Source organism: Thrips palmi, unplaced genomic scaffold (assembly GCF_012932325.1).
Source record: "Thrips palmi isolate BJ-2018 unplaced genomic scaffold, TpBJ-2018v1 HiC_scaffold_11, whole genome shotgun sequence".
Lineage (NCBI taxonomy): Eukaryota > Metazoa > Arthropoda > Insecta > Thysanoptera > Thripidae > Thrips > Thrips palmi.
Window position 1 is genome coordinate 5,062,449 of NW_023144622.1, and position 23,946 is coordinate 5,086,394.

At 59.4% G+C, this 23,946-nt stretch overlaps 2 protein-coding genes across 2 annotated transcripts in view; one reads left to right on the top strand and one right to left on the bottom strand.

The window, feature by feature from the left end:
* The window catches only part of LOC117639427 (flotillin-2), a 100,162-nt gene that overhangs the window by 67,428 nt on the left and 8,788 nt on the right, over window positions 1–23,946 (bottom strand). The gene's annotated exons all lie outside the window — the stretch shown is intronic.
* Window positions 29–22,722, top strand: LOC117639660. The gene is made up of 13 exons (XM_034375533.1): window positions 29–246; window positions 12,056–12,382; window positions 12,565–12,714; window positions 12,801–13,337; window positions 13,553–13,753; window positions 14,447–14,732; window positions 15,668–16,116; window positions 18,527–18,766; window positions 18,994–19,168; window positions 19,782–20,104; window positions 20,333–20,524; window positions 20,875–21,548; window positions 21,617–22,722. The coding sequence occupies exons 2-13, from the start codon at window positions 12,173–12,175 to the stop codon at window positions 21,906–21,908; spliced, it is 3,729 nt and encodes a 1,242-aa protein (XP_034231424.1). The 5' UTR covers window positions 29–246; window positions 12,056–12,172; the 3' UTR covers window positions 21,909–22,722.

A 23,946-nucleotide genomic window follows, 5' to 3' on the forward strand; every position in this document is an offset into this window, starting at 1 on the left:
TCGCCTCCCGACCGCGCCGACGGCCACACCGAGTGGCTGCGTGCGCGTGCCCTCCCCGCGCGTGCGTGCGTGTGTGTGTATGTGTGTGAGTGTGCGTGAACAAAGAGTGTGTGTGTGTGAGTGTACTGTGAACCAGTGAACAAGTGCCACGCATTTCCAAGGGATTTACTTGGAGGGAAGAGGCGAGCCAAGGGATTACTTACGACAGGCCGCCTGCGAAACGTGCAGGGCTCAACCCTCGTCAAGGTAAGGACATCGAAAAATGAAATTTCTAACCGACAAAAGGGTGAATCCAACGACAGTTAATAGTGTACCCTCTCAACTTCCTCACTGCAAAATGTCGATATTTAATTTTTTTGCCCCCTACTTTACATCTCATCATCTTAACCCCTTTATTAACCGGTTTTTAGTCTATAAAACCTGCGGGCTGCAAAAACTCCAATGACGGCAGCCGGCGCGGCAAAAAGCCCATTACGTGCTTTTCTCAATGAAGCCCATATAGAGCGTGCCGTTCTTCTAGGCGGGTGTCATCCCGACCGGGAGAGCAGATCGAATCGACCCTATCGACTGTAAAGCGAGCAGTGCAGTGGCAGTGCCACCGGGAAATTACCAAACGGGAGAAGAAGTGGAAGACAGAGAGAAGGGCGACTCGCACTGCATACGGCACGTCACCGTGAGAGCGTACAGGTCACCACCGAATCACCCGAAAAAAAGAAAGAGGGGAAAAACCTGACGACAGCGTCCGACAAACCGCTATTGTCTAGCTGGCGTACGTGTAACTCAACTCGCTTACGGAGGCGGGCCGGGGGGCGGAGGCCGGGGGCCAGGCCCTGAAACCGGGGTAGGCGTCAAACGCTCGGCGGGAGGCTCCCAGTGGCCTTGCCGGCCGTGCGGGCGGGAACCCGGGAACGCGGTCAAGTGGTGACGCAACAAAGGCATGCCGAAGACCAGAGGCCATCATTCAAAACGCGGCGACAAGTTTCGAGCGGCGCGGTTCGAGGAACGCGGAAACCGGGTGAAAAAGTGCACTACTTTGGGCGGTGTCTTGGAGCGGGGCTCCAGAGCATTCTCTGCGGCTTCTTTAGTGGAGGTGCGATGCGAAAAAAAATTGGTGACATTTCCCTCGTCTAAAATTGGCCTCGGTCAAAACTTGGTCATGATCACGGTCTCCTTGTAGAGCGGGGAATGCTGGCTTGAGCGCACTGCTTGGGGCCGCCCCCCATTCGGAGGTGAATGCATTTCCGCAGGCCCGAATGCCACGCGGCAACAAAACACCTTTCAAGATCAGGCCGGCGCGTGCCGGCGCCTCGGAAAACTCGAACGCATTTACGTAATTTTGCATCCGGCGAGGCAAAGCAAGGCGAGGCAAGGCCAGGAAGGAAGCGCCGGGGAAGCGCGCCGCCGCCAGCCGGCGGGCCGCACACCGCTAAACCCGCGGCGCGTACGGTGCGTCGCGCTGGGCGCGGGCCACCACACTGTTTTGAGCTCTAGAGTCGCTAAATGGGACTCGAACCGAGCGTGTGACCCCACCAATGGATTCCTCGTGTGGAGAGCAATCCATTGGTGGGGTCACACTTGCGGTTCGCGCCCTTAGCGACTCTGGAGCTCAAAACGCGTCCGGGGTTTTGACCGGCCCACTGTGTGCCCACTGTATACAGTGCCGGGAACAGAGCCCCGGTACACGTCGAGGCCATGATGGCATGCAGGGCCTGCAGGCGGATGTTGGCGGACTTTCGCCCAAATGCGACCGGACGCGACCGGGACGCACCGGGACGCACCGGGACGCCCTTCGAACCTTATCTCCACCTCGAGAGTCAGTCTCTCGCGAGTCTCCACGTGCGCGGGACGCGGCCGCCCGCCTCTCTACACGGCCAAAATCAAGTTCACTATACTTTTAGATATTTTTAACAAAACTTTTTCCAAAAAAAAAATTAAGTTTTTGAAGTTTATTTTGATGTTTTTTTTTTATTAAATTGTGTTTTTTTTTAAAGTTTGCAAAGTGACCCAGCTATTTTTTAAAAATAATACAACGGTAAATTTGATGGATTGTTTACAATAAATTCCAACAGCAAAAGATTTTCTTTTAAAAATGAACGCCGCTTTTCCAATTGATTTTCTTCGTCACTCTCTTTTTTTCTATAAGAGAACCGCTGCGCTGCGGCTGGTCGTTTTTCTCTGCGCAACGCACTCACTACTCCTTGTACCTTTTATTTTTTTTTGCCCGCGCGCGCGCCACACGACTCTATTACCGGTGCAGCCAATCTGGACCGAGGGGTACCTCACTTCGAAAACAGGTGTACACTGACTGGTGACTATACTCAATTTCCACTTTGACTAGACTGAAAATATGACGAAATGCGTTGCAAAAATACTAAAATTGGGACAAATTTACGTGGTTTTGCCGACTTTTTCAGTGACTAGACTGAAACAAGGCAGTGACTGGAGTCAGGGGTGTACACTGACTAGACGAAGTGAGGTACCCCTCGATCTGGACCAAGTTCGCGAGGCGGTGCGCGGCGTGCGCGTGGGCGGCGGCCTGCCTGGTTATGTTTGGCGAGTGCGGCAGGGCGCGGCACGGCACGGCAAACTAAGGCACGGCCTGCGATGCCTTATCCAGATGCCTTACGCACGGCGGCACGGCGGCACGGCGGCCTTACACAACAACAATGTGAGAAGCATGCTAATTGAGCGGAGCCCCCCGAGTCATCCCCGTGAGAGAAGCATCTCCGTCTCCCTCGCACCCCCCGCGAGTGCGAGGGAGACACACTGCGAGGGCCGTCCCCGAGGCAAAACGGCGCGGGAACTGCATAAAACGGGTTTAGGAAGGGGGGCCGTCTTACGAAAAATCAGGTCGCTGCACCGTGCTACGCGATTCGTCCAGAATCCGGGAAACGCACGTGCGTTTTTAAGTGCACTTCCGGGAAATGCGCGCGACAACACCCACGTTTTACAGCCCTCTTCATTACCTCACCGCCGTGTCCGTGGCGACAAATGGACGCGTGCCAATTGGAGGGGAGGGGGCGGTAGCAGCAGCATGCCTCACTAACCTCGTCTTTCACCGGGCCGAGCCGAGCCGAGCCTAGCCTGGCCGAGCCGGCAGCAGACTTGCTCGAAATTAGCGAGTAAACAAAGCATAAACCCCTTCCGCGGCGCAGCGACTCCGAACCTAGCTTTCGTCGTCGCTCCGTCTCTCTCGCACTCGAAAGGACGCCCGTCCCCGCAGGGGGGTGCGAGAGAGACAGAACGCTTGTCGCATTCAGAGACTCGGTTTGGTGCCGTGCCCGCTCCGCTGCTGTCTTGCCAAGTCGCCTGCAGTGGCGGTCCGCTCGCCGCAGCCCGATGCACTGTAAAGCCGCAAGCTCGCGTCGTCATCGTCCGAAGGTTCAAATCCCGTTCACGCGCCTTTGTTTATCGTTCGTGTTAGCCCCAGGATAAAAGCTCAGAGTCAACAGTCGAGGAGTGTGTGTGTGAGTGGGGGGGGGGGGGGGGGGCGCCTGACCGATGCGATGAACCTACCTGTCCAATCGCTGCAGGTGCGATGCATACCGACGCGTGCCAACACACACACACACACATACACACACACACGCACACACCCTGTGACCATCCCCGTCCCGATTTCTCTCCCCTAGCCGGCTCGGCACGTCGTCTCAAGGCCGCATAGGGCGCGCACACACTGTCAAAAAATAACTCTTTGAAAACTTTTGCATCAGTTTCCGGCAGAAGTAGTACAAAAAAATTCCTTTTCGGCAACGCTCTTTCATGGATTTTCAAATCCATTTTCAACAGTGTGTCCGTCCCGTCCGGATACGCATCCCCAAAAACCATAGCCAGGCCCGGCCCCGCCTTTTCCCCGTTGCCAAACAGTCCCGAACGCGTCCCACCCGTGAGTGGTGACGTCACGCGGTCACGTGTCACGTCCCGGATTGGCCGCCGGACCGGGCCGCGCGTGCGTGACGCACCAATCCGGATGCTGCACGGCACGCTGCAATGCCTGCACTGCCGCCGCTGGCCCGCGCGGCGCGCCAAAATTCAAACCGTCGGCTGTCCGCAAGCAAATAGCGGCAGCAGCGGCGTGTTTCCTGTCTCTCTCGCTCTCCATCGGGACGGCCCACGAGTGCGACAGAGAGAGCGATCCTTCGCGACCAGCCGTCGAATTTAAATTTTTCCCGCCCGGAAAAGTGTCCCGTCGCGTCACATCCGCGTGCCCGCATTTTCCCCCTCCCCTTCCCCCTTCCTCCTCCCTCCTGTCCGCACGTCGCGCAATTTAATTGTAACGAAAAAGTCAGCAGATCGGCCACATTCCGGAGGAAGCACGGCGCTGCAACGCGCAGTGTGCAACAATACGGATTACAATGCGAGCACACCACACACACACAGTGCGTGTGTGTGTGTCTGTGTGTGTGTGTGCCTCAGCAATGCTGGCAATCATACACAACAATGGCGAAAGTGGTGGGGGAGAGGAAGGGAAGGGTATTATACTGCATATCATGGTGCAATATAAAATAGGCAGCGGACGGGGTGTAAACAAAACCACACGCTCGCACACACACAGACCCGCGCACACACACACGAACACTCACACACATAGGTGCCAGCGAGCGAGGAGCATATCAAAGTACTCTAGTGCATGGCGCACTTCAATTGTACGAGTGCGCGAAAACCTTTCTTTTAGGGTAAACGTTCCCGGTGCAGTGAACAGACCACTCTCAACGAGTGACCCAGACCACTGGCGGCGTTGCTCTTTCGGTGTATAGGACCTACACTGTAGGCAGCGTCTCGACATTTTCCAGACAGCGAGAAACTGGAAACCAGAGTGTCTCCAAAAAAGCACACGGCCCACGCAGTGCAGTTCTGTAAAGCGTGTTTGTCTTGTCGCTGTCTCTCTCGCACCCCAACGGCACGCCCGGCCCGCATGAGAGGAGCGCGATTTCAGCGCGGGCCTGTCGACATCTCGCCGTGTTCGAGATCTCGAAGTCCGTCGCGCGCGCAAGGACACGCCGGGCCGGCACTCCCAAGCAGCTCTGTCTCTCTCTCTCTCGCACCCCTGCGGGACGCCCCACGAGTGAGACAGAGACAGAGCGACAGGGAATCAGCCGGCCGGCCAGCGGCTACTGCTGATCGAGTAATCGCTCAGCGCGTTGACGAAACGGTCGGACAGAGTCCTTGTCCGAGCGCCCCGGCCGCCTCGCCGGCGAAGCCTGCCTGCTGCAACTCCAATCTCTAAATATTGCCCAAGTACGCCTGACGGCCACACTGAACGCGCCGAAAAAAAAACGATGACGCTCGTGGTATTCGAACCCGCGGCTCCGTCGTCGCGGCGCTGACGCGCTGCTGTCGCGGTGCGGTGGCGCTTTCGGCCCGCTTTTGTTCTGCAGCTGCACTGGCGCCGAGCGATTTAGACGAGCCTTTTCGTCGCTCCGTCTCCGTCGCACTCGCGGGGCTCCGCATACGGGTGCGAGCGAGACGGAGCGTGGTCCACCGCGCGGTCCACGTGGCGTGGCGTGGCGCAACCATTGCGGAGTCGCTGAGTCACCGAAGCCGTCTGCCCAAACGGGAGGGGGGCGGGGCTATAACCTGTCCACTTAGCTGCGGATCGGCCACTGGGTCAGTCGAGCCACACGGCCGGGAAATAGGGAACAACAACACTGGAAGCGCACCGGCCGGCAGGGGCGGATCCAGGGGGGCAGAGCAGCGCCTTTTGCTTGCTATCGGGCGAAAATTGAAGCTTGTTTTGAGCTCCAGAGTCGCTAAGTGGGACTCGAACCTAACGTGTGACCCCACCAATGGATTGCTCTCCGGACGAGGAATCCATTGGTGGGGTCACACGTCCGGTTCGAGTCCCTTTTAGTGACTCTGGAGCTCAAAACGCGTCTAGAATTTCGGCCGCCTCCGCTGGTCTTCTGGCCCACTGCGCGGCGCCGGCCGGCCGGTTTGGGGCACAGCGCGGCGTCCTTGGCGTCCCAGGCGCCTCATCGAAGGCGCCGGGGGGGGGGGGGGGGCCCCTGGCCGTCCGGGGCCCTCAGGGGGCCTCAGGGGCCCTCACACGCAACACCGCCAACGGCGGGCCAAAGGCGACCCACTGGTCAAAGGCCGACGCGACGGCACCAAAGTTGCACAAAAGCTCTCCGGAGACTTGAACGCTCGTGTCGGCCCGGCGCACCACAGACAGAGGACCAGTGGTGGCGGTCGAAATCCCGGACGCATTCGCTAATTGGGACTCGAACCAATGGATTCCTCGTCCGGAGAGCAATCCATTGATGGGGTCACACGTTCGATTCGAGTCCCATTCAGCGACTCTGCAGCTCAAAACGCGTCCGGGATTTCGACCGCGCCCGCCGGTCCTCTGGCCCACTGTGCGGCCCTCGCGACAACAGCGAGCCGCCCATTTCAAATTCCCCGGCGCGCTTCCTCATTGGCGGATGCATCGCGTGGCATTTCACACACGCGGCCTAGATGACGTCGGCGGCGCCGCTCCGCCACCGCGTCGCCGTCGTCGGCTGGCGTCGTCGTCGTTGGCACTTGTTACACCGACCGGCGCCTTACATAAGGGGCGCATCATCCCAGTCAAGGTCCCGCCGCCCCGCCCCGCCCCGCCGGCAACGGGAGCACTGGCCTCCGCCTACTCCTCGCGCACACACACACAGACAGACACACACAGACACTTCACAAACACACACAGACACTACACACACAGACGGCGGCAGCGCGATAAAATACAGCGTCAGGTGTGTCTGTAAACGAGCTCATAACGGTCAAGCCGCGTTGCGCAACAAGTAACTACGTCGTTGGCCGGCAACGACACTTAGGCCGCCAAACCGGGACGGAACGCCACACCGGGAAGGGGGAGGGGGGGGGGGGGACTTTGCCGGGGACTCGCGACACCTCATAACGAGGACTCGTTAAAGGAGAGGAGTGCAAGTGTGTGCTATAACCGCGTGGCAGTATGCACCGCGGGGGAGGCGTGTCACTCTGTGTGTGTGAGGGTGCGTAGGGGCGTGAGGGTGATTCTGGGAGCAAGTTTGTGTGTGTGTGTGTCCGTAGAGATGGCGGGCCCGGCCGTGGCGGGCCGTATGTAAAGAGGCCCTTTACGTAACGTGACCCAGGAACAACAGGGCCAAGCAGGGTTGCCAGCGGCCAGAACTGTTGAAAATAGTGGAAAAGTGACTTAGCACCTTTGAAAATAGTGACGAAAAAGTGACGGCTTTTTGCTAAACAGTGACAATAAGGTGACCTTTTTAGACTGAATTTCACTATGATCTGTAGAAAATTGTCGCTTTTCGCACTAACTTGGAGCTCAAATACATGGTATGTGGGTGTAAGGACAATAAAACCGGAAAAAGCGCATGAAATAGAGGCACTGGAAAGGTTCTGTAAAGTTAAGGAGAACTTTTAAACTCGAAAGAACAATAAGAGAAGCATGAAAGGAAAAGCTTTAAAAACAAAACGATCTTAGGACACAACTTAACTTAAAATATAAGACTGAACCAAATTCTCTAAGAATACAAATAAATCTGTTTAGATGGACTATAGTCTATCTCGCCCGCAATAGAAGCCGGACGTCTCCTAATTCACTCGCCTGACCGCGCGACGTTACAAACACAACGAGGGGTCCTATTCAAAAGATCTTATCTGGGCGTTCCCCCCATGAGAATCTAATCTTAAACGCAGGCAAATTTCACTCATTTTGGTCATATGATATGGCTGCAAATCAATTTGTGATAGAATTCCACTATTGTGGAAACCCTAAGATGAAATATCTAAACAAGTAGAAAGCAAGTAGAAATATATTCCGCTTACTCTACAAATCGAAGAGCGTACATTGTATGCTCTCACTGGAGCATGCCTACAAGCACGCTCTTATCTAGCGTACGCCAGCCAAGCATGCACTTACTATAGTGCATGCTTCCTGACGCAGGCAACTCCCTACCCCTCGACAACAGTCACCACTTTCCGACACAGCGCTGCCGCGCGGTTCGATACCTCGATAGACCTCACGAAACCGGCGGCGGATGATTTGAACAGTGTTTTGTATCAAAGGCAAATTTATGCTTGTAACGAAGTAAAATGGACATGATACCCTCCACGAGCTCCATAAAAGTGACGAAAGTGACAAAATTTCCACAATAGTGGAAATAGTGAGGGCACTTTGGAAATAGTGAAAAATAGTGAAAAAAGTGAGTCGCTGGCAACCCTGGGGCCAAGGCAGCCGAGTCGGCCGAAGGGGCGGCCACAGGCAGCCAAGGCGAGGCGACGAGCAGAAAGGACACGGCGGCCAGGTTTGCCTACACATTGCACCGCCGTGGAGCGAGAAGCGACCGGCCAAAATCACAAAATGATCGCCGATGGACACACAAATATCGCTTAAAGGGACACTAAAAAAAATTAAATAATTTTTTGTACCGTTTTTTTTTTTTTTTAATAGAACTTTCGGAGTGCCAAAATTGGGTCCTGTTACGGGAAGTCCTGGTTTTGCGATGGTACGGCCCCAGGTCTTCCTCGGCCAGTCAAGGCGCCTGGCCGGCCTGGCCGGCCTGCCTGCCTGACCACCACCAGGGACCGCGACGCCTCCGCCGCCCGGCCACTCCACTGCAGCATGCCGCTGCACCCGGCTCACCCGGCCGGCCGCGCCGCCCGTTGCACAATACCCGTCGCGCCTGTTCTCTCGGGTTGAGGAACGTCCTTGCCGGCCGCTCCCCCCCCCCCCCCCCCCCCATCCCCCGCAGCGCGGCGGGTTGCCCGGCCGGCCCACAGTGGGCCAGAAGACCGGTGGAGGCGGACAAACCGCTAGACGCGTTTTGAGCTCCAGAGTCTCCAAATGGGACTCGAACCGAACGTGTGACCCCACCAATGGATTCTCGTTCGGAGAGCAATCCATTGGTGGGGTCACACGTTCGGCTCGAGTCCCATTTAGCGACTCTGGAGCTCAAAACGCGTCTGGCGTTAGACAGCCCGCCAGCCTGCGGGGTAGGCCGACCCGCGGCGCGCGGCAGCTCGGCGGGCCTGCGTGCGCCTCCGTCGCAGGCGCCGTCCCTCTTCCTCTCGCTGGAAAACGGGTCAGTGTGCCTCGACTCCAGTCGGCCGAGCCATTCCGAACGTCGCTCTCTGTCTCTCTCGCTCGCGCCGGGCGCCTCATGTGTGCGTGCCAGAGAGGGACGGAGCGCTTAACCGCTGTGCGGAATCGGTGTGTGCACTCGTCGGCTTGGCTGGCAGGCACCGCACTGCGACACGGCACTCCGACAATCAGTGTGTAAACGTTGTTGTTGTTGTTGTTTTCGAGACGCGTCTTCTTCCCGCGATGGAAACACAGCGTCATAAGTCAGGACAGTTGATGAAACTGCTGGGCAGCAGAGTGCCCCTCGCGGCCTACACTCGAATTAGCGTACGCTATACGAGCCTTCCCTCGCACCTCCGGGGGAAGGCCCTCGAGTGCGAGAGTGACAGCAGCACGCTTCGCACAAGCGGCCCGCTGCGTGTAGTGCTCTGCTCCCTGCGTACGCCACTACTACACTGGACAAGAGATTAAAACGACGGCACGCTCGCTCCGTCTCTCTCGCACCCGCACGCGACGGCCCGCGAGTGCGAGAGAGGCGGGACTAGGCGCCCCCGCGCCACAGCGCCGCACGAGGAGATTCGCCAGAGATACGCTCCGCTACACCACTCGCCGCAAAAACGGGTCCCCGCCAAAACGCCGCGCGGGACACTGCTTAGAATATTTTTTTTTAATTTTCCTTTTTTGGTATTTGCTGTTGTTTTGATCGACAGCCACCGTTAATCATGAGCTGAAGAGGGACAATAACATCGAATCACAGCCAGGTCGCTCAGCAGGCATTTTTATGTCCAAAGTAGTAAACTTCCCCTAGCGGCAATGACTTCCTTTCGCTGCAAAAATTAAGACGGCAACAAAATATTTACTGCGTAAGTGGGCACCACGGCGAGGAGGTGCTACTCGCGGCCGGCACACTGCCAAGCTTTTACGCCTCGGGACCAGCAGCGCAGGGCAGCACGATTCGCAGCGAGAATGATGAAAAAATAAAAGTGCAAAAAAAACGTGGGTGGGAAAATACGAGCACTAGTCCGTCGATGGCGGCAAGGCAGGGCGAGGCACGGCGCGGCACGGCGCGGCGAGACATATCGGCCAACTTCCTGCGCCGCAACGAGCGGCAACAAGCGCGAGGCACAGCGTCGCTCTGTCTCTCTCGCACCGCCGCCAAGAGCGCCGAGCGCCCCACGAGTGCGAGAGAGACAGAGAATCGCTCCACCGCATCGGCCTGCATAGCGGCGGCGTGTTCTGTCCAGCTGCGCGCTGGCTGCGCGCGCTGCGAGGGAGTGATAGTGATGAGCCCCACAATAATTTGCACTTTCTTCCGCGCCGGCCGCCGCTGGCGCCGCAGCAACCCTTTTCCCAATCTGTCGCACGCAAACCGGAAAAGCGAGAAAACAACCTTCCCTCCAGCACGCTCCAGCACGCTCCAGCGGCGGAAAACCACCTCACCGCCAGGCAAACGGGACACGCCGGCGTGGACATGCAGCGACAGCCCATCTACCGGGATCTCGCCGAGTCTCGTTCACTCGCTGCTCTCGTGGTCGGGAGGCTGTGCGGGGCTTTTGTTGCGCCGTCTCTCTCGCACCGCCAGGGGCCGGACCACGACTCCGGGAAGGCGACGCACCATACCTAGGAAAACGGCGTCAAACTGGAATTTCGACCATTTTTGCGAGGCCACAGCTCCCAAATTATCAGCGGTCAATACCTTTCCCGGCACGGGGCACGAAAGAATAGGGCCTTTAGAATACTAGGGCGTTGGGGGAAGCCTTTGGCTGTGATTAAATTGGACGCAGTGGTCGCCCAAAGTCAGACAAAATGGCTAATTTGGTAGATTCAGCCACTATCAGTTTGAGTCCTGTTTAGCGACTCTGGAGCTCAAAACGCGTCTAGAGTTTCGGCCGCCGGCGCCGGTCTGCGGCGCCAGAGACTGGACGCGGCGCGACGCGGCCCCAAGTGTTTAATCGTTCCGGGGCGGAACCAAATAAATCTCGTTGCGAGGTTGGCGGCGCTGCAACGGCCGCAACCGCCACTTTGCGGCGCCGGCGCAAAGCCTTGCGGTGGCGTTTCGTTGTGTTGGCCACACTGCCACACTGGAAGCCCTGCGCCCCCGCGGCAGCGCTGCGCAAGCCGACGAGCGCTTTCAGGAAACGGAGGACTGCTCGTCCAAATCGGCAAACTAATCCCCCCTTTTTGTCTCTTTTTTTGCTTGTCCAAGGGCGCGTGGCGGGTGTGGCCGCCCTTTCTCCTGAATATGAAGTGCGCCCATAAATGCACGGGATTACCATGACAATGCACCGTGCACAGAGTCGATGCTTGAGTGGCCCGTTCTCGCAGAGCTACAAGCAGAACAGTCGCCTGCCGTGCCGAGCCGTGCCGTGCCGCCTTCCTTCCGTAGCGACATGCGTCTGCCACCGCGTATGTCGACATGTGCGCACCTGGAAGGGGCCTAGCCCGCGGCAGGGCGAAGCAGACGACACTAGCGAAAGTGAAGGTTAGGTGCTGCGCTCCCGTTTCTTCGTCTCTTTTCCTTCTGGTCCTTTTTTCCCCCCTCCCTCCTTCTCCTTTTTCACTTTCCTGTGCGCGCCTTACGCGTGGGCGACCCGCACACCCATACATGTCGCTGTGTAGCGGGTGCGCTCCGACACTCACACACGCGCAACCCACACGGACGCGAACCAACACGGAAAGGCATTTCATTCGTTTGGGGGGTCCTTCTGTATTTGGCACGTCTGGTGAGCGACGTGAGTCGCGGTTTCGGGCATGGGAAATCAGTTGACAGGCGAGGGCAGCCACTTTAAATTAGGTGACGCCAAGTTACGTCAGAGTACAGGGCGTCATAAAAATTTCAACTTTCAACCCCTATACACGTATAGTCATGATGCTATACCGATGTATAGGAAAATTGCCATACAAGTGTGTGGTGATATTCCTTTACATGTATATGTGAATTGTTTCATATACATTTTTTTTTTACAGTGTGTTGAAAACGGTGCCTTTTGCGTGTTGCAGGTTGGGCTATGCATACGCCTGTTTGAGGCGGCAGGCGCGCGGTGGGGCGGGCAGACATGCTGCTCGACACGCGGACGAGGACGAGGACCAAGACGAGGGGCGCGCTGAGGGGCCGCCATGATCCTGGGTCTCATCGCCGCCACGGCCGCCTTCAAGACGAGCCTGTGGGTGGTGCCGCTGCTGCTGGCCTCGCTGGCCTACTACCGCTACGACCTGGTGGACCCCGAGAGCAAGCCCTTCGACCAGCGCGTCCTCTACAAGGAGTATGACTTCGTCGTGGTCGGCGGCGGCTCGGCGGGGGCCGTGGTCGCCAACCGACTCTCCGAGGTCAGCCAAGTTCACTTCAAACGCACCAATTTTTATTTTTTTTACATAATTTTTTTGAAGATTTTTTTTTACATAATTTTTTTGAAGATTTTTTTTTTCAATTTTTTAAACGATTTTTTTTTTTAAATTCAAGACTTTTTTTGTTAAAGATTTTTTTTCTGACGCTCCTCCTCTGCTTCCAGGTGCCACACTGGAACACGCTGCTGCTGGAGGCGGGTCCCGACGAGAACGAAATATCCGATGTGCCATCGCTGGCTGCGTACCTGCAGCTCACTGACCTGGACTGGCAGTACAAGACGGAACCCACGGGCAAGTCCTGCCTGGGCATGAAGGTGAGACAGGGGCACACAGTCTTGGAGTGCACGAAATGCTTGACAAGGTTGACGCGGTGGCTTATCGACGTGATGCTCCCCTCCAGGGCGGCCGCTGCAACTGGCCGCGCGGCAAGGTCCTCGGCGGCTCCTCCGTGCTCAACTACATGCTGTACGTGCGCGGCAACCGGCGGGACTACGACCACTGGGAGCAGCTGGGCAACGAGGGCTGGGGCTACAGCAACGTGCTGCACTACTTCAAGAAGAGCGAGGACAACCGCAACCCCTACCTGGCGCGCACGCCGTACCACGGCCGCGGCGGCTACCTGACGGTGCAGGAGGCGCCGTGGAAGACGCCGCTCGTGCTGGCCTTCGTGCAGGCCGGCAGGGAGCTGGGCTACGACAACCGGGACATCAACGGCGAGCTGCAGGACGGCTTCATGATCGCGCAGGGCACCATCCGGCGCGGGTCGCGCTGCTCCACTGCCAAGGCCTTCCTGCGGCCCGTGCGCACGCGGCGCAACCTCCACATCGCCATGCGCGCGCACACCACGCGCGTGCTCATCAACCCCGCCACCATGAGGGCGTACGGCGTCGAGTTCGTGCGCGGCGGCAAGCGGCAGGTCGTCCTGGCCAGGAAGGAGGTGAGCCTCTCTCTCGCACCCCCGCGGGGCGACAGACACAGCGCGACGCTCCAGACGCGCGTTTGCCGCCTTTTTGCCGAGGCTTTCTCAACGTGATCAATATTCAGACGCATCACAGCTTTCACTTGACGGTGCCGCCGAACAGTAGGGCGGTCACCGGCAGCCAATCAGAGGGCTCGGCGCCAAACTTGAACCTCACACGCTGCGCGTTGCAGGTCATCATGTCCGCCGGCGCCATCGGGTCTCCGCAGCTGCTCATGCTGTCCGGCGTCGGCCCCAAGGAGCACCTGCAGCGCGTCGGCATCCCCACGCTGCGCAACCTCCGCGTCGGCGAGAACCTCCAGGACCACGTCGGCATGGCGGGCATGACGTTCCTCGTGGACCCGCCCGTCACCATCGTGCAGAACAGGTTCCAGGTACACAGACCGCGCCCCCAAAGGGAGTCGTCCACGTTCGAAATGGCGAGACCCGACAAGCGCTATTCGGAGGGCGCCACCTCAGCTTCACGGACTTCATCGTGTCCTCCGCATATCGCTTCGGAATCCCGCCATTTAAACGCACCCGCCACGTACAGTAAACGTCTCGCAGACGCCCTTGTGTTGACTTGTCTAATGACTCCTTTACTTGTTGACGGAACTCGGCGTGCTTGTTGTTTGTCGAGTGAGTATCAGGATCGGCCCTCCGTTGCTTTGACTGACCCTTGACCTAACAACGGAGACGAACAGGAATCCAGGTAAGAGCGCGCGTCGACGTAGAGACTTCGACGCCGCCGGGAGGGAAGTGAGTTGGTTGTCGCTGGCCCGGCCCGGCCCAAAAGGTTAAAAGGGGCAGCCAGAGGGGCCGGCCAAGGTGGAGGCCTGCATGTCGAGGAAAGTGAGCGAGCCACTTAGGCCAATTCGGCCTTTCCCACCGCCACTCGGCCGCACTCCGCCAGATCGCACATGTACAGGCGCCGCCCAAAGTGCCTCCCACCACGCACCGCCACCCCGGACTGAGACCGCGGCCGACGAGCAGGAACAAACACCCCGACGAGCCGCACCGACAGGATGCATGAGGTACAGCCCGCGCCCAGAGCAGCACGCTGACGCCCTGCTTCGCCTTGCCCGCAGCCCGTGGCCATCACCACGCAGTACGTGATGCGCGAGCGGGGGCCCATGACGACGCTGGGCGGCGTCGAGGGCCTGGCCTTCGTGCACACCAAGTACTCCAACCGCTCCGACCACTGGCCCGACATCCAGTTCCACTTCGCGCCCGCCTCCATCAACTCGGACGACGGCGTGCGCGTGCGCAAGATCCTGGGCATCACGGAGCGCGTGTACGACGCCGTGTACCGCCCCATCGCCAACCGCGACACCTGGACCCTGCTGCCGCTGCTGCTGCGGCCCTACTCCAGAGGTCAGTCCTTCATTCCGAGAAAACGCAGCTGTTTCGAAATATATTCTGATACTTTCAGCGGGGTCACGCAGTGCGCGTGGCTCAGCCCCCAAACACGAAGCATGTAATTGTGGCCTCATAAAAACCAGAGCCCGACAGGTGTCTGCGCGGGGCACTGGGCCGATTGGAATCAATAAGTAAAGACTGCCGCGGCGCTGGGGCCTCGGCGAGGGGAGGGGGGGGGGGGGGTAATGGGGCGTTGTGTGCCGGCGGGGTGCGGCGAGGCGGGGCGGGGTGGGCGCGTCGTCCAGCAATGTCCGTACGTGTGGGCACGCCGATCGAAACGGGGTCGCGCCTATTATCAGGTAGGATATGGAAAAGGAAGGCACAGTCCTTCCTAGCGCCGCACCCCGCCGCACCCCGCCCCGCCCCGCCCGGTGGGCGCCACCTAGTGGGCAGCGCAGGTCGTGACATAAGCGCGGCTCGGCCGATGCTGTAAGTTGACACTCGCATGGGCGGGCACACGCCGGCAGCAACGCCGGCCGCGACACGCCGACCGACAAGTGCGGCGGCCAGGTGCCGATCCGAAACCGCGGAGCCACCGGGGCGCGCGACGACCCCCGGCAGAGACCCTCAAGGGCCGCGCCGCGAGTGCGACAGAGACAGAGCTCGAACGCCGCCACCGTCCGAGTCGCACCCTCCACTCCACTGCGACATCGACCGCGACACACCAACACGTGTGTAAACAGGGACGCGGACACGTGTACTTTCACAATCGCAATACATCATGGCGCGCGCGGCCCGGCCCGGCCGCTTCGCAATACTGGCCGGCCTGGAACGCGGCCAGGGAGCCGAGCGCCTTACCAATCCAGGGTGGGCCGGCCCGCCGCGCACGGCGACGCAGCGGGCTGCCTACCGCCACGCCTCGCAGGCGCTCACCGCCCTCTCTGTTCCAGGCTGGATCAAGCTGCGCAGCAAGAACCCCTTCCACTACCCCGTGATCCAGGCCAACTACTTCGACGACCCCCGCGACATGGCGACGCTCATCGAGGGCGTCAAGTTCGCGCACCGCATCGCGGGCGCCCACTCGTTCCGGCCGTTCGGGTCGCGCCTGCACCGCCTGCCCATCCCCACGTGCGCCAAGTTCGGCTTCAACACGGAGCGCTACTGGGAGTGCGCCATCCGCCACATCACCATGACCATCTACCACCCGGCCGGCACCTGCAAGATGGGCCCCGCCTGGGACGAGGCCGCCGTCGTGGACCCCCGCCTGCGCGTGCACGGCGTGCAGGGGCTGCGCGTCATCGACGCCTCCATCATGCCCACCATCGTGTCCGGCAACACCAACGCCCCCACCATCATGATCGGCGAGAAGGGCGCCGACATGATCAAGGAGGACTGGGGCGTGCGGTAGCCGCGGGCCGCGCCGGGGTGCCCGCCAAGGCCGCCAAGGCCCCCGGCCTGCACGACGACACGGCGACACGGGTGTGCGGATCTCACGGTGCAAGGACGCGCTGCAGGCGCGCTCCTCGGCATGGCAATCTAGTCCACGGGCACGGCCGGCCCTCTCGTATTTTGTCAATCAGTATTGACGGTCCGACAAACAAGCCAAAACGGTCAACAAAGTAACCTTGTGCCCGTCAATTAGTTTTTTTCACGCCTGTGTTAAAATTCCTTCGCTTTTGTTCCTTTGTCGTCTACGGACGGACCCTCGTGAAAAAGAGAGCGAACGCCCGAAGGCCTTTCCGTGGCCGCGCGGCCGCGCCACTGCAAAGCGCTTCCTGGAACGACCTCCAAACAACAACAACAAACTCAATCAATGCGGTGCAGCAGAACGTTCGTAAAAGTAATGCGGTTCCCGCGCCGCCGGTTCGGGACAGTCATGGCGAAATATTGGCCGCAGAAACGCAGTATGTGCGTGAGTGAGTGAGTGTGTGTGAGTGTGTTTGTGCTCGAGAGTGTGTGTGCGTTATTGAGTATAGAGCACAGCTGTTGTTTTTTATTGCCTATTTCTTCTACTACCAAATTGGACGGGTTTGTTGTCTTTCCGAACGCCACGGAGGGCACGGCACTCTCAAGTTATTTTGTAGGACAAAAACCAATTGTAAATAGCAAAGTGCTGATCGATGTACAATTACGCTTAAGTTTCTTAAAACTTTTGTAACGAAGGCTACAATTACTTTCGCAAATACTTGAACAACCAGTGCGACTGCCACGATTCAAAAATTGTATCCATTCAAAAACTAGTTGATGAAGGTAGACCGTAGCGTAAAGTTACCATCACTACTTTTAAGGCCTAGCAACAAATTTAGAGTAAGACGAGCAGTTACCGTGACGCTTTTAGTCAGTTAATGAAACAGTTAAGTCGTAGCGATAATTAGTGGAGCTAGGTAGGTTAACTTGTGCCAAACGCGCCTCGCGGAAACTAGGCGGTTTTAAAGACTTAAATTGTTGGTGTAGAAGGCGGGAATTTCTTATTGTTGTAAGTACGTCACTATGTGTTCACTCGTCCGCAGCATACCAGATAAAATTAATTTTTTTTAAGAAAATGAATGTAAAATGTAGTTAGTTTAACTTTTTAAACAAATTTAATCACAATTGTAAAAAAAAATTTAAAAGAGAACCGAGACGACGGCAACGAGGAAGGAGAGGGCAAGCCGAGGGCCGCGTGTGTCGCCTTGTCGCCGAGTACACAAAGCGTGTCGACGTAACAGTGCCGCCAACACAATCGTCACAAACTTTTTGGCTGCCCCGAGTGGCATTGTGTGCGGTGCGGTACGGCACGGCACGCCTCGGCGACAACCTCGACCATGTCCTCCTCGGACGTGAGGGGGAAAGACAAAATTCCGCCCCGCGGCGCCTACGGCCTCTGGTCATGTTCAACTCAACCTTTTTTTAAAAAAAAAATTTAAGGGGAAATTTGTACTTGTTTTGTTCTTGTTTCTACTTGTCTTTGATGTTTTTAAAAATTGTTGCTATTGAATTGCCGATGTAGCCGTTTTGAATAAGTGAGTCATCCCTGCAGACCGACTAGTCACGCGTGGCCGATATCTGCAGTGTCATTGATACGCCGGTGTGATAAAATAAAAGTGTAATGAAGAAATAAACGATATCCGAGAAGTCACCTCAATTAACTCATCCAGCCAGCCAGACACTTAGCTTTACTAGAAAATATTCACAAAACCAAAAATCATGTCGAGAGGCATAAAGCACCCTCCAAAAGCGGCATGCGCGTGCACTGACTTAAGGCGGCGTCTCAGAGGTTCGCCACAACACCGCCAGAGCGCGCCACAGCCCGCCCGTGAGCGGAGACTCTCGTCTGGGTGACGTACGTTGGGTTGCCTACCTGCCGGCGACGCAGCCGCCTGGAACTTCCGCGCACAGGCATATGGCACTCACCTGCAAGCAACACACGACATGTCAGTTCCTGGTTCCAGACTGGGAGACAAGTTCACACCCACGACAGACGGACGCAGCAGGTCACAGTGCACCAGGCAGACTCAGTTTCGAATCGTTTGGGCACGTACACCAGTACCGGCTGAGCCGAGCCACGGCGGTCACTCCTCCCAGGGAGACCAGCTGAGCAGACAGCCTGGAGACGCGGGGCGCGCATTCGCGGGCTCAGCAACTACACCGTCAGCGATGCCGGCGAGGCGGCGGGGCCCCGACCGCGGCGCTACTCCAAGAAGGGCCAGTACACGGCCGTGACGCGCGTGCAGAGCGACACCATGCGCACCACGACGGTAAGCCGCCGACGGCCTGGGACGCCCCATGAGTGCGAGAGAGACAGTTCGGACATCCCTCTGGGCTTGCAGGGCCTGCTGGCGCTCCTGCTGGCGGCGGCGCTGCTGCAGGCGGCCGCGGCGCGCGACGACCACGAGCAGGACGACAAGCCCCTCAGCATCCTGGAGAGCACCATGCTCATGTTCGCGGCGCAGCAGCAGTCGGGCAGCCAGCAGGACACGCCGGAGCAGGGCCAGTCCGCCAAGGAGTACGACTTCATCATCGTGGGGGCGGGCACGGCGGGCAGCGTCCTCGCCAACCGGCTCACCGAGGTAAGCGCCACCGCACTGTAGGAACCCCAGACGCGTTTTCAGCTCCAGAGTCGCTAAGCAGGGCTCGAGTCGAGCGTGTGACCCCACCAATGGATTCCTCGTTCGGAGAGCAATCCATTGGTGGGGTCACACGCGCGGTTCGAGTCCCATTTAGCGACTCTGGAGTTCAAAACGCGTCTGGAATTTCGGCCGCCTGGTCTTCTGGCCCACTGTGTCACGTGTCACAGGAGGGCGACTGGCGGGTGCTGCTGCTGGAGGCGGGCCGCAGCGGCAGCTTCGTCATGGACATCCCCCTGGTGGCGAGCTACATCCAGTTCAGCGACGCCAACTGGAAGTACAAGACGGAGCCCAACCTGCAGGCGTGCCTCGGCATGGAGGGCCGCCGCTGCAACTTCCCCCGAGGTGAGTCGCGTCGCTCCGTCTCTCTCGCACTCGCGGCGCGTGCCTGGCGTGCCGCGTGGGTGCGAGAGAGACAGAGCATCGCTATGCTGGGCGCGCGGGGCGCCGGCAACAAGTCGATCGATGGCGCCGCCGCCCTTCGGCCCTGCAGGCCCTGCAGGGGGTGGGGGCACACTGGCACACTGGCGGACACGGCGCCGGAAGTGGCCCCTACCGACCCACGGCGCCGCCCTGCCCGCCCTGCCGGGCCTGATGAGTGTGTTGGGTCGAAACCCCCCGAAAAGCAATTAGCCCGCACTTGGCCGCCCTGCCCTACTCCCTGCATGCCTCTTTCTCTCTCTGTCGCACTCGTGGGGAGAGAGGGGCAGAAGCACTGCCAACACCCAGTGAGCACAAAATTTTGCGCCGGTTTTGAGCTCTAGAGTCACTAAAAGGGACTCGAACCGAACGTGTGACCCCACCAATGGATTGCTCTCCGAACGAGGAATCCATTGGTGGGGTCACACGTTCGGTTCGAGTCCCGTTTAGCGACTCTGGAGCTCAAAACGCGTCTGAGAGTTTTGGTCACCTCCGCCGGTCTTCTGGCCCACTGTGCAAAGGATACCTCCCGCCGCAGGCAAGGCCATGGGCGGGTCCTCGCTGCTCAACTTCATGATCCACTCGCGCGGCAACCGGCGCGACTACGACGGCTGGGCGGCGCGCGGCAACGAGGGCTGGTCCTACGCCGACGTGCTGCCCTACTTCCGCAAGAGCGAGTCCGTGCACCGCGACGTGGCCGGCGACCCGCGCTTCCGCGGCGACCGCGGCCCGCACCCCGTCACCATGCCGTCGTGGCGCACGCCGCTGGCGGAGGCCTTCGTGCAGGCCGGCCCCGCCACCGGGCAGCGCGTCGTCGAGGACTACAACGGCAAGACGCAGACCGGCTTCGCCTACCTCCAGGTACGCGGACTCCGCCTGTCTCTCTCGCACCTCTGCGGAGTGCCCCATGAGTGCGAGAGAGACAGAGCGACAGTCCAGGGGAGGAACCGTGAAACTCAATCATAGATACAAGATAGCGGCGGCTTTGTGTGCGCGGACTGCGCGGCACGGATCCGTCAAGTCACGATAAACGCCCCCATTTCCTCCATCAATCAATAACCCGCTGTCCATGCCGTCCATGCCGCCCAGGTGAGCATGCTCAACGGCACGCGCGTCAGCGAGGCGCGCGCCTACATCAACCCCGTGCGCAACAGGAGGAACCTGTTCGTGCGCAAGCAGGCGCTCGTCACGCGCGTGCTGGTGCACCCCGTGCTCAAGCAGGCCTACGGCGTGCAGTACCAGGCGGGCCGCCGGAACGTGACGGTGCTGGCCAGGAAGGAGGTGAGTGCTTCGGCTTGCCCGTTGCCCCCCGCGTCCCCGGCCACCCATCGGGCGCGCCGCGTGGCGCGTGCGCCTGCGAGGGGGGCAGCCAATCCGACAGCGCGGCCCGGCGGGACGGTATCCCACGGGCGCCTTGTTCACAGTGGGCCAGAAGACCGGTGGAGGCGGTCAAAATGCCTGACGCGTTATGAGCTCCAGAGTCGCTGAATAGGACTCGAACCGAACGTGTGACCCCACCAATGGATTCCTCTTTCGGTGAGCTCAAAACGCGCCTAGAGTTTGGGCCACCGGTGCTCGTCTTCTGGCCCACTGTGCGACAACTTCGAGGCTGACCAGACGTCCTGCTGCAGGTCATCGTGTGCGGTGGCGCCATCAACTCTCCGCAGCTGCTCATGCTGTCGGGGCTGGGCCCGCGGCAGGACCTGGAGGCCGTGGGGGTGCCCGTGCTGCACGACCTGCCCGGCGTGGGCCGCAACCTGGAGGACCACATCGCGCTGGGCGGACTCACGTTCGTCGTCAACCAGAGCGTGTCGCTGCGCGGCGACCGCGTCTACAGCGACCCGCGCTTCTTCAGCGACTACCTGAGCTACCACACGGGCCCCGCGTCCATCCCGGGCGGCTGCGAGGCCGTGGCCTTCTACGACCTGCAGCACCCCGACGACCCCGACGGCTACCCGGACCTGGAGCTGCTCTTCCAGGGCGGCTCGCTCACGTCGGAGCCGGTGCTGCACAAGGCCTTCGGCATCGACCCCAAGCTGTACGAGGCCGTGTACAAGCCCATCGAGGCCCTGGACAGCTGGATGGTGTTCCCCATGCTGCTGCGGCCGCGCAGCAAGGGCCGCATCACGCTGCGCAGCTGGGACCCGCTCAAGGCCCCCGCCATCTACCCCAACTACTTCGAGCACCAGGAGGACCTGGACGTCATCATCGAGGGCGTCAAGCGCGCCATCCAGGTGGCCGAGTCCGAGCCCTTCCGCAAGTTCGGCACCCGCCTGCACGACGTGCCCATCCCGGCGTGCGCCAGGTACGCGCAGCTTGAACCGCTTGGCGGTCGAACCGATCCCGGAAGTGACCGCGCAATCCGTGTTCCAGGTACGGCTTCGGCTCGGACGCGTACTGGGGGTGCGCGGCGCGGCACCTCACCTTCACCATCTACCACCAGAGCGGCACGTGCCGCATGGGCCCCGAGGGCGACGCCGAGGCCGTCGTCGACCCCCGCCTGCGCGTGCACGGCGTGCGGGGGCTGCGCGTCGTCGACGCCTCCGTCATCCCCGTCATCCCGGCCGGACACACCAACGCCCCCGTCATCATGATCGCCGAGAAGGCGGCCGACATCATCAAGGAGGACTGGGGCCGGCGCGAGCACGGCGCGCCCGTCGAGTAGGGCACCGTCGACGAGGTCGCCGACGTCGCCAAGCAGACCGTCACCAGAGTGACTGCACTGGTAGAGGGTGGTCCGATTTTCGGACGGGGCCAAATCAGATCGCACCGCATTTAGCCTGATTTCCGACCTGGGTCGTCTGTTTTCGAAGCCACAATGCGTAAATCGAACTTTCCACCGCCGAAAATTGAGCTAGATGTGGCACGGTCCGATTTCGAACCCCCTTCTAACAGTGTGGTGTGGCCCTGACGGCGCCCTCCGGCCCGGCCTCCCGTTCAGACCGTTCCGAAACCTGGAGATGCAGGAACGCGGCCGGCGAGGACGAGTTTTTAATTCGGCAGCGCGTTCGCCGTTCAAAGTCCCGACAAGTCCACGACTACCCTACCGCCACGACCAATTAGAGACCGGACGACGGAGTACAAAATCGCGCGGGACATCGCCTTGCGCGGAATCCAAACGGCCCGCGCGGCCCGTTACGGCAGAGTGGTTCCGTCGCTCTGTCTCTCTCGCACTCGCGGAGCTCTCGGCAAGGGTGCGACAGAGACGGAGCGACAAACCGCTCCCCTGAATCACACACAAGCAGCCCCCCATCGACGCCTTGCCGACGCGGAGCCCGTCTCCGAGCTCATTTGGCGGCGGCGTCGCTCTGTCTCTCTCGCACTCGTTGGGGCGTCCGGCAGGGGTGCGAGAGAGACAGAGCGACGAGAGCAGCACTCGGATCGCTCCGTCCACCCGCCGTACAGCGGCCATACAGTGGCCAGGACTGTTGGGCAAGTCCGACACGATGCAGTAACGGTACAAAAAAAAAAAAAAAAAAGGTTTAGCCCCCTTGCGGAAACCTGCTTTTGTCTTCATGTTCACGGGCATTCCAGTGAACCACGTGAGTGGACTGCAAAAAAAAAACCTTGTAAATTGTGATTCATTAAAATAAATTTGTTGAAAAATTTCGCCGCTTGCCACATGCAGTAAATAAATTATCTATAATTTTAAGACATAATTCAGTGTGAGAATTTTGAGTTGGTTACCCCTTGTATTGCTGTATAGTACGCTGGTGAATTTGGCCGAGATGGTGGTAGCCTTGACCCATGCCACCCTTCGCCCTCCTCGGCCCCTTCGAGGCCCCTTCGACCTTGCAGCGAGGATGAAAGTGCAAACAATGCGTGGCGACCCGAAGGCCCGAAGGCGATAGGGGCTCGCTCGGTGCTAATGGGTCAGGGTGAGGCCAAAAGCGAAGCGCCACCAGGCGGCACCTTCGAACGGTGCAGCGGCCCGGCCCGGCGGCCCGGAGAGGCAGCGCGTCGCAGCGCGGGGCGCCCGGATGATGCAAGGCAATTGCAGGGTACCGCATAACACGGGCAAACAAACGCATACACACACACAGACACACACATACGCACGCACGTACTCCCCATTTGAGGAGAAGACCCGCCAATAAACGAGGCGGTCATACATCGCCCTTCTTCTTCCTGGCCGAGCAATATTGGCACCTCTCATTTGCACCACAGTTTAGCACCTCTTTTTTTCCAATGCCACTTCCTGCTCGAGTGCGATGGGGTACATCGACAAAGACACTAAAGCCAGTGTTGGTGCACACACACGCTCGCACACACGAACACGCACTTCTGCGATGGCAATGACCGCCAACTGATGGACCGGCAGCCGCCTCTCGCCGCGCGCGGCGCGCTTCCGACCAGTGCTTCTGTCTCTCTCGCACTCGCACGGAGGGTCGGCGGGCCGCACGAGTGCGAGAGAGACAGATGCGAGCCGCGGTTCGGAATCGACCTGCAGCCGGCAGCACTCTCGCGGCAGGAGGAGGAGCGACCGTAGTAGTGAGTCTGAAACGGGAAACGGGACACCGCAGATACGGAGGGGGGCACTTTGGTCCAAATTGGGATTCGGATTCGGGCGGTTCGGAAGTCGGTCAACTGATAGACGCGCGCGCGTCCGCCAAAAAGTGCGGGCTAGCCTCGCCACGGGGCACGCGCGGCACACACGCCCATTCACTACCGATAGCGCGCCACGCTTTTAGCAGAACAAAGTG

What these genes read in the sequence shown, in the direction of transcription:
- LOC117639660 (XM_034375533.1), top strand. Translation starts at nt 12,173, where the DNA reads ATGATCCTGGGTCTCATCGCCGCCACGGCCGCCTTCAAGACGAGCCTG. An exon ending in TCGTCCTGGCCAGGAAGGAG is followed by an intron (nt 13,338 to 13,552) that starts GTGAGCCTCTCT and finishes TGCGCGTTGCAG; the next exon opens with GTCATCATGTCCGCCGGCGC. An exon ending in CCCATCCCGGCGTGCGCCAG is followed by an intron (nt 21,549 to 21,616) that starts GTACGCGCAGCT and finishes TCCGTGTTCCAG; the next exon opens with GTACGGCTTCGGCTCGGACG.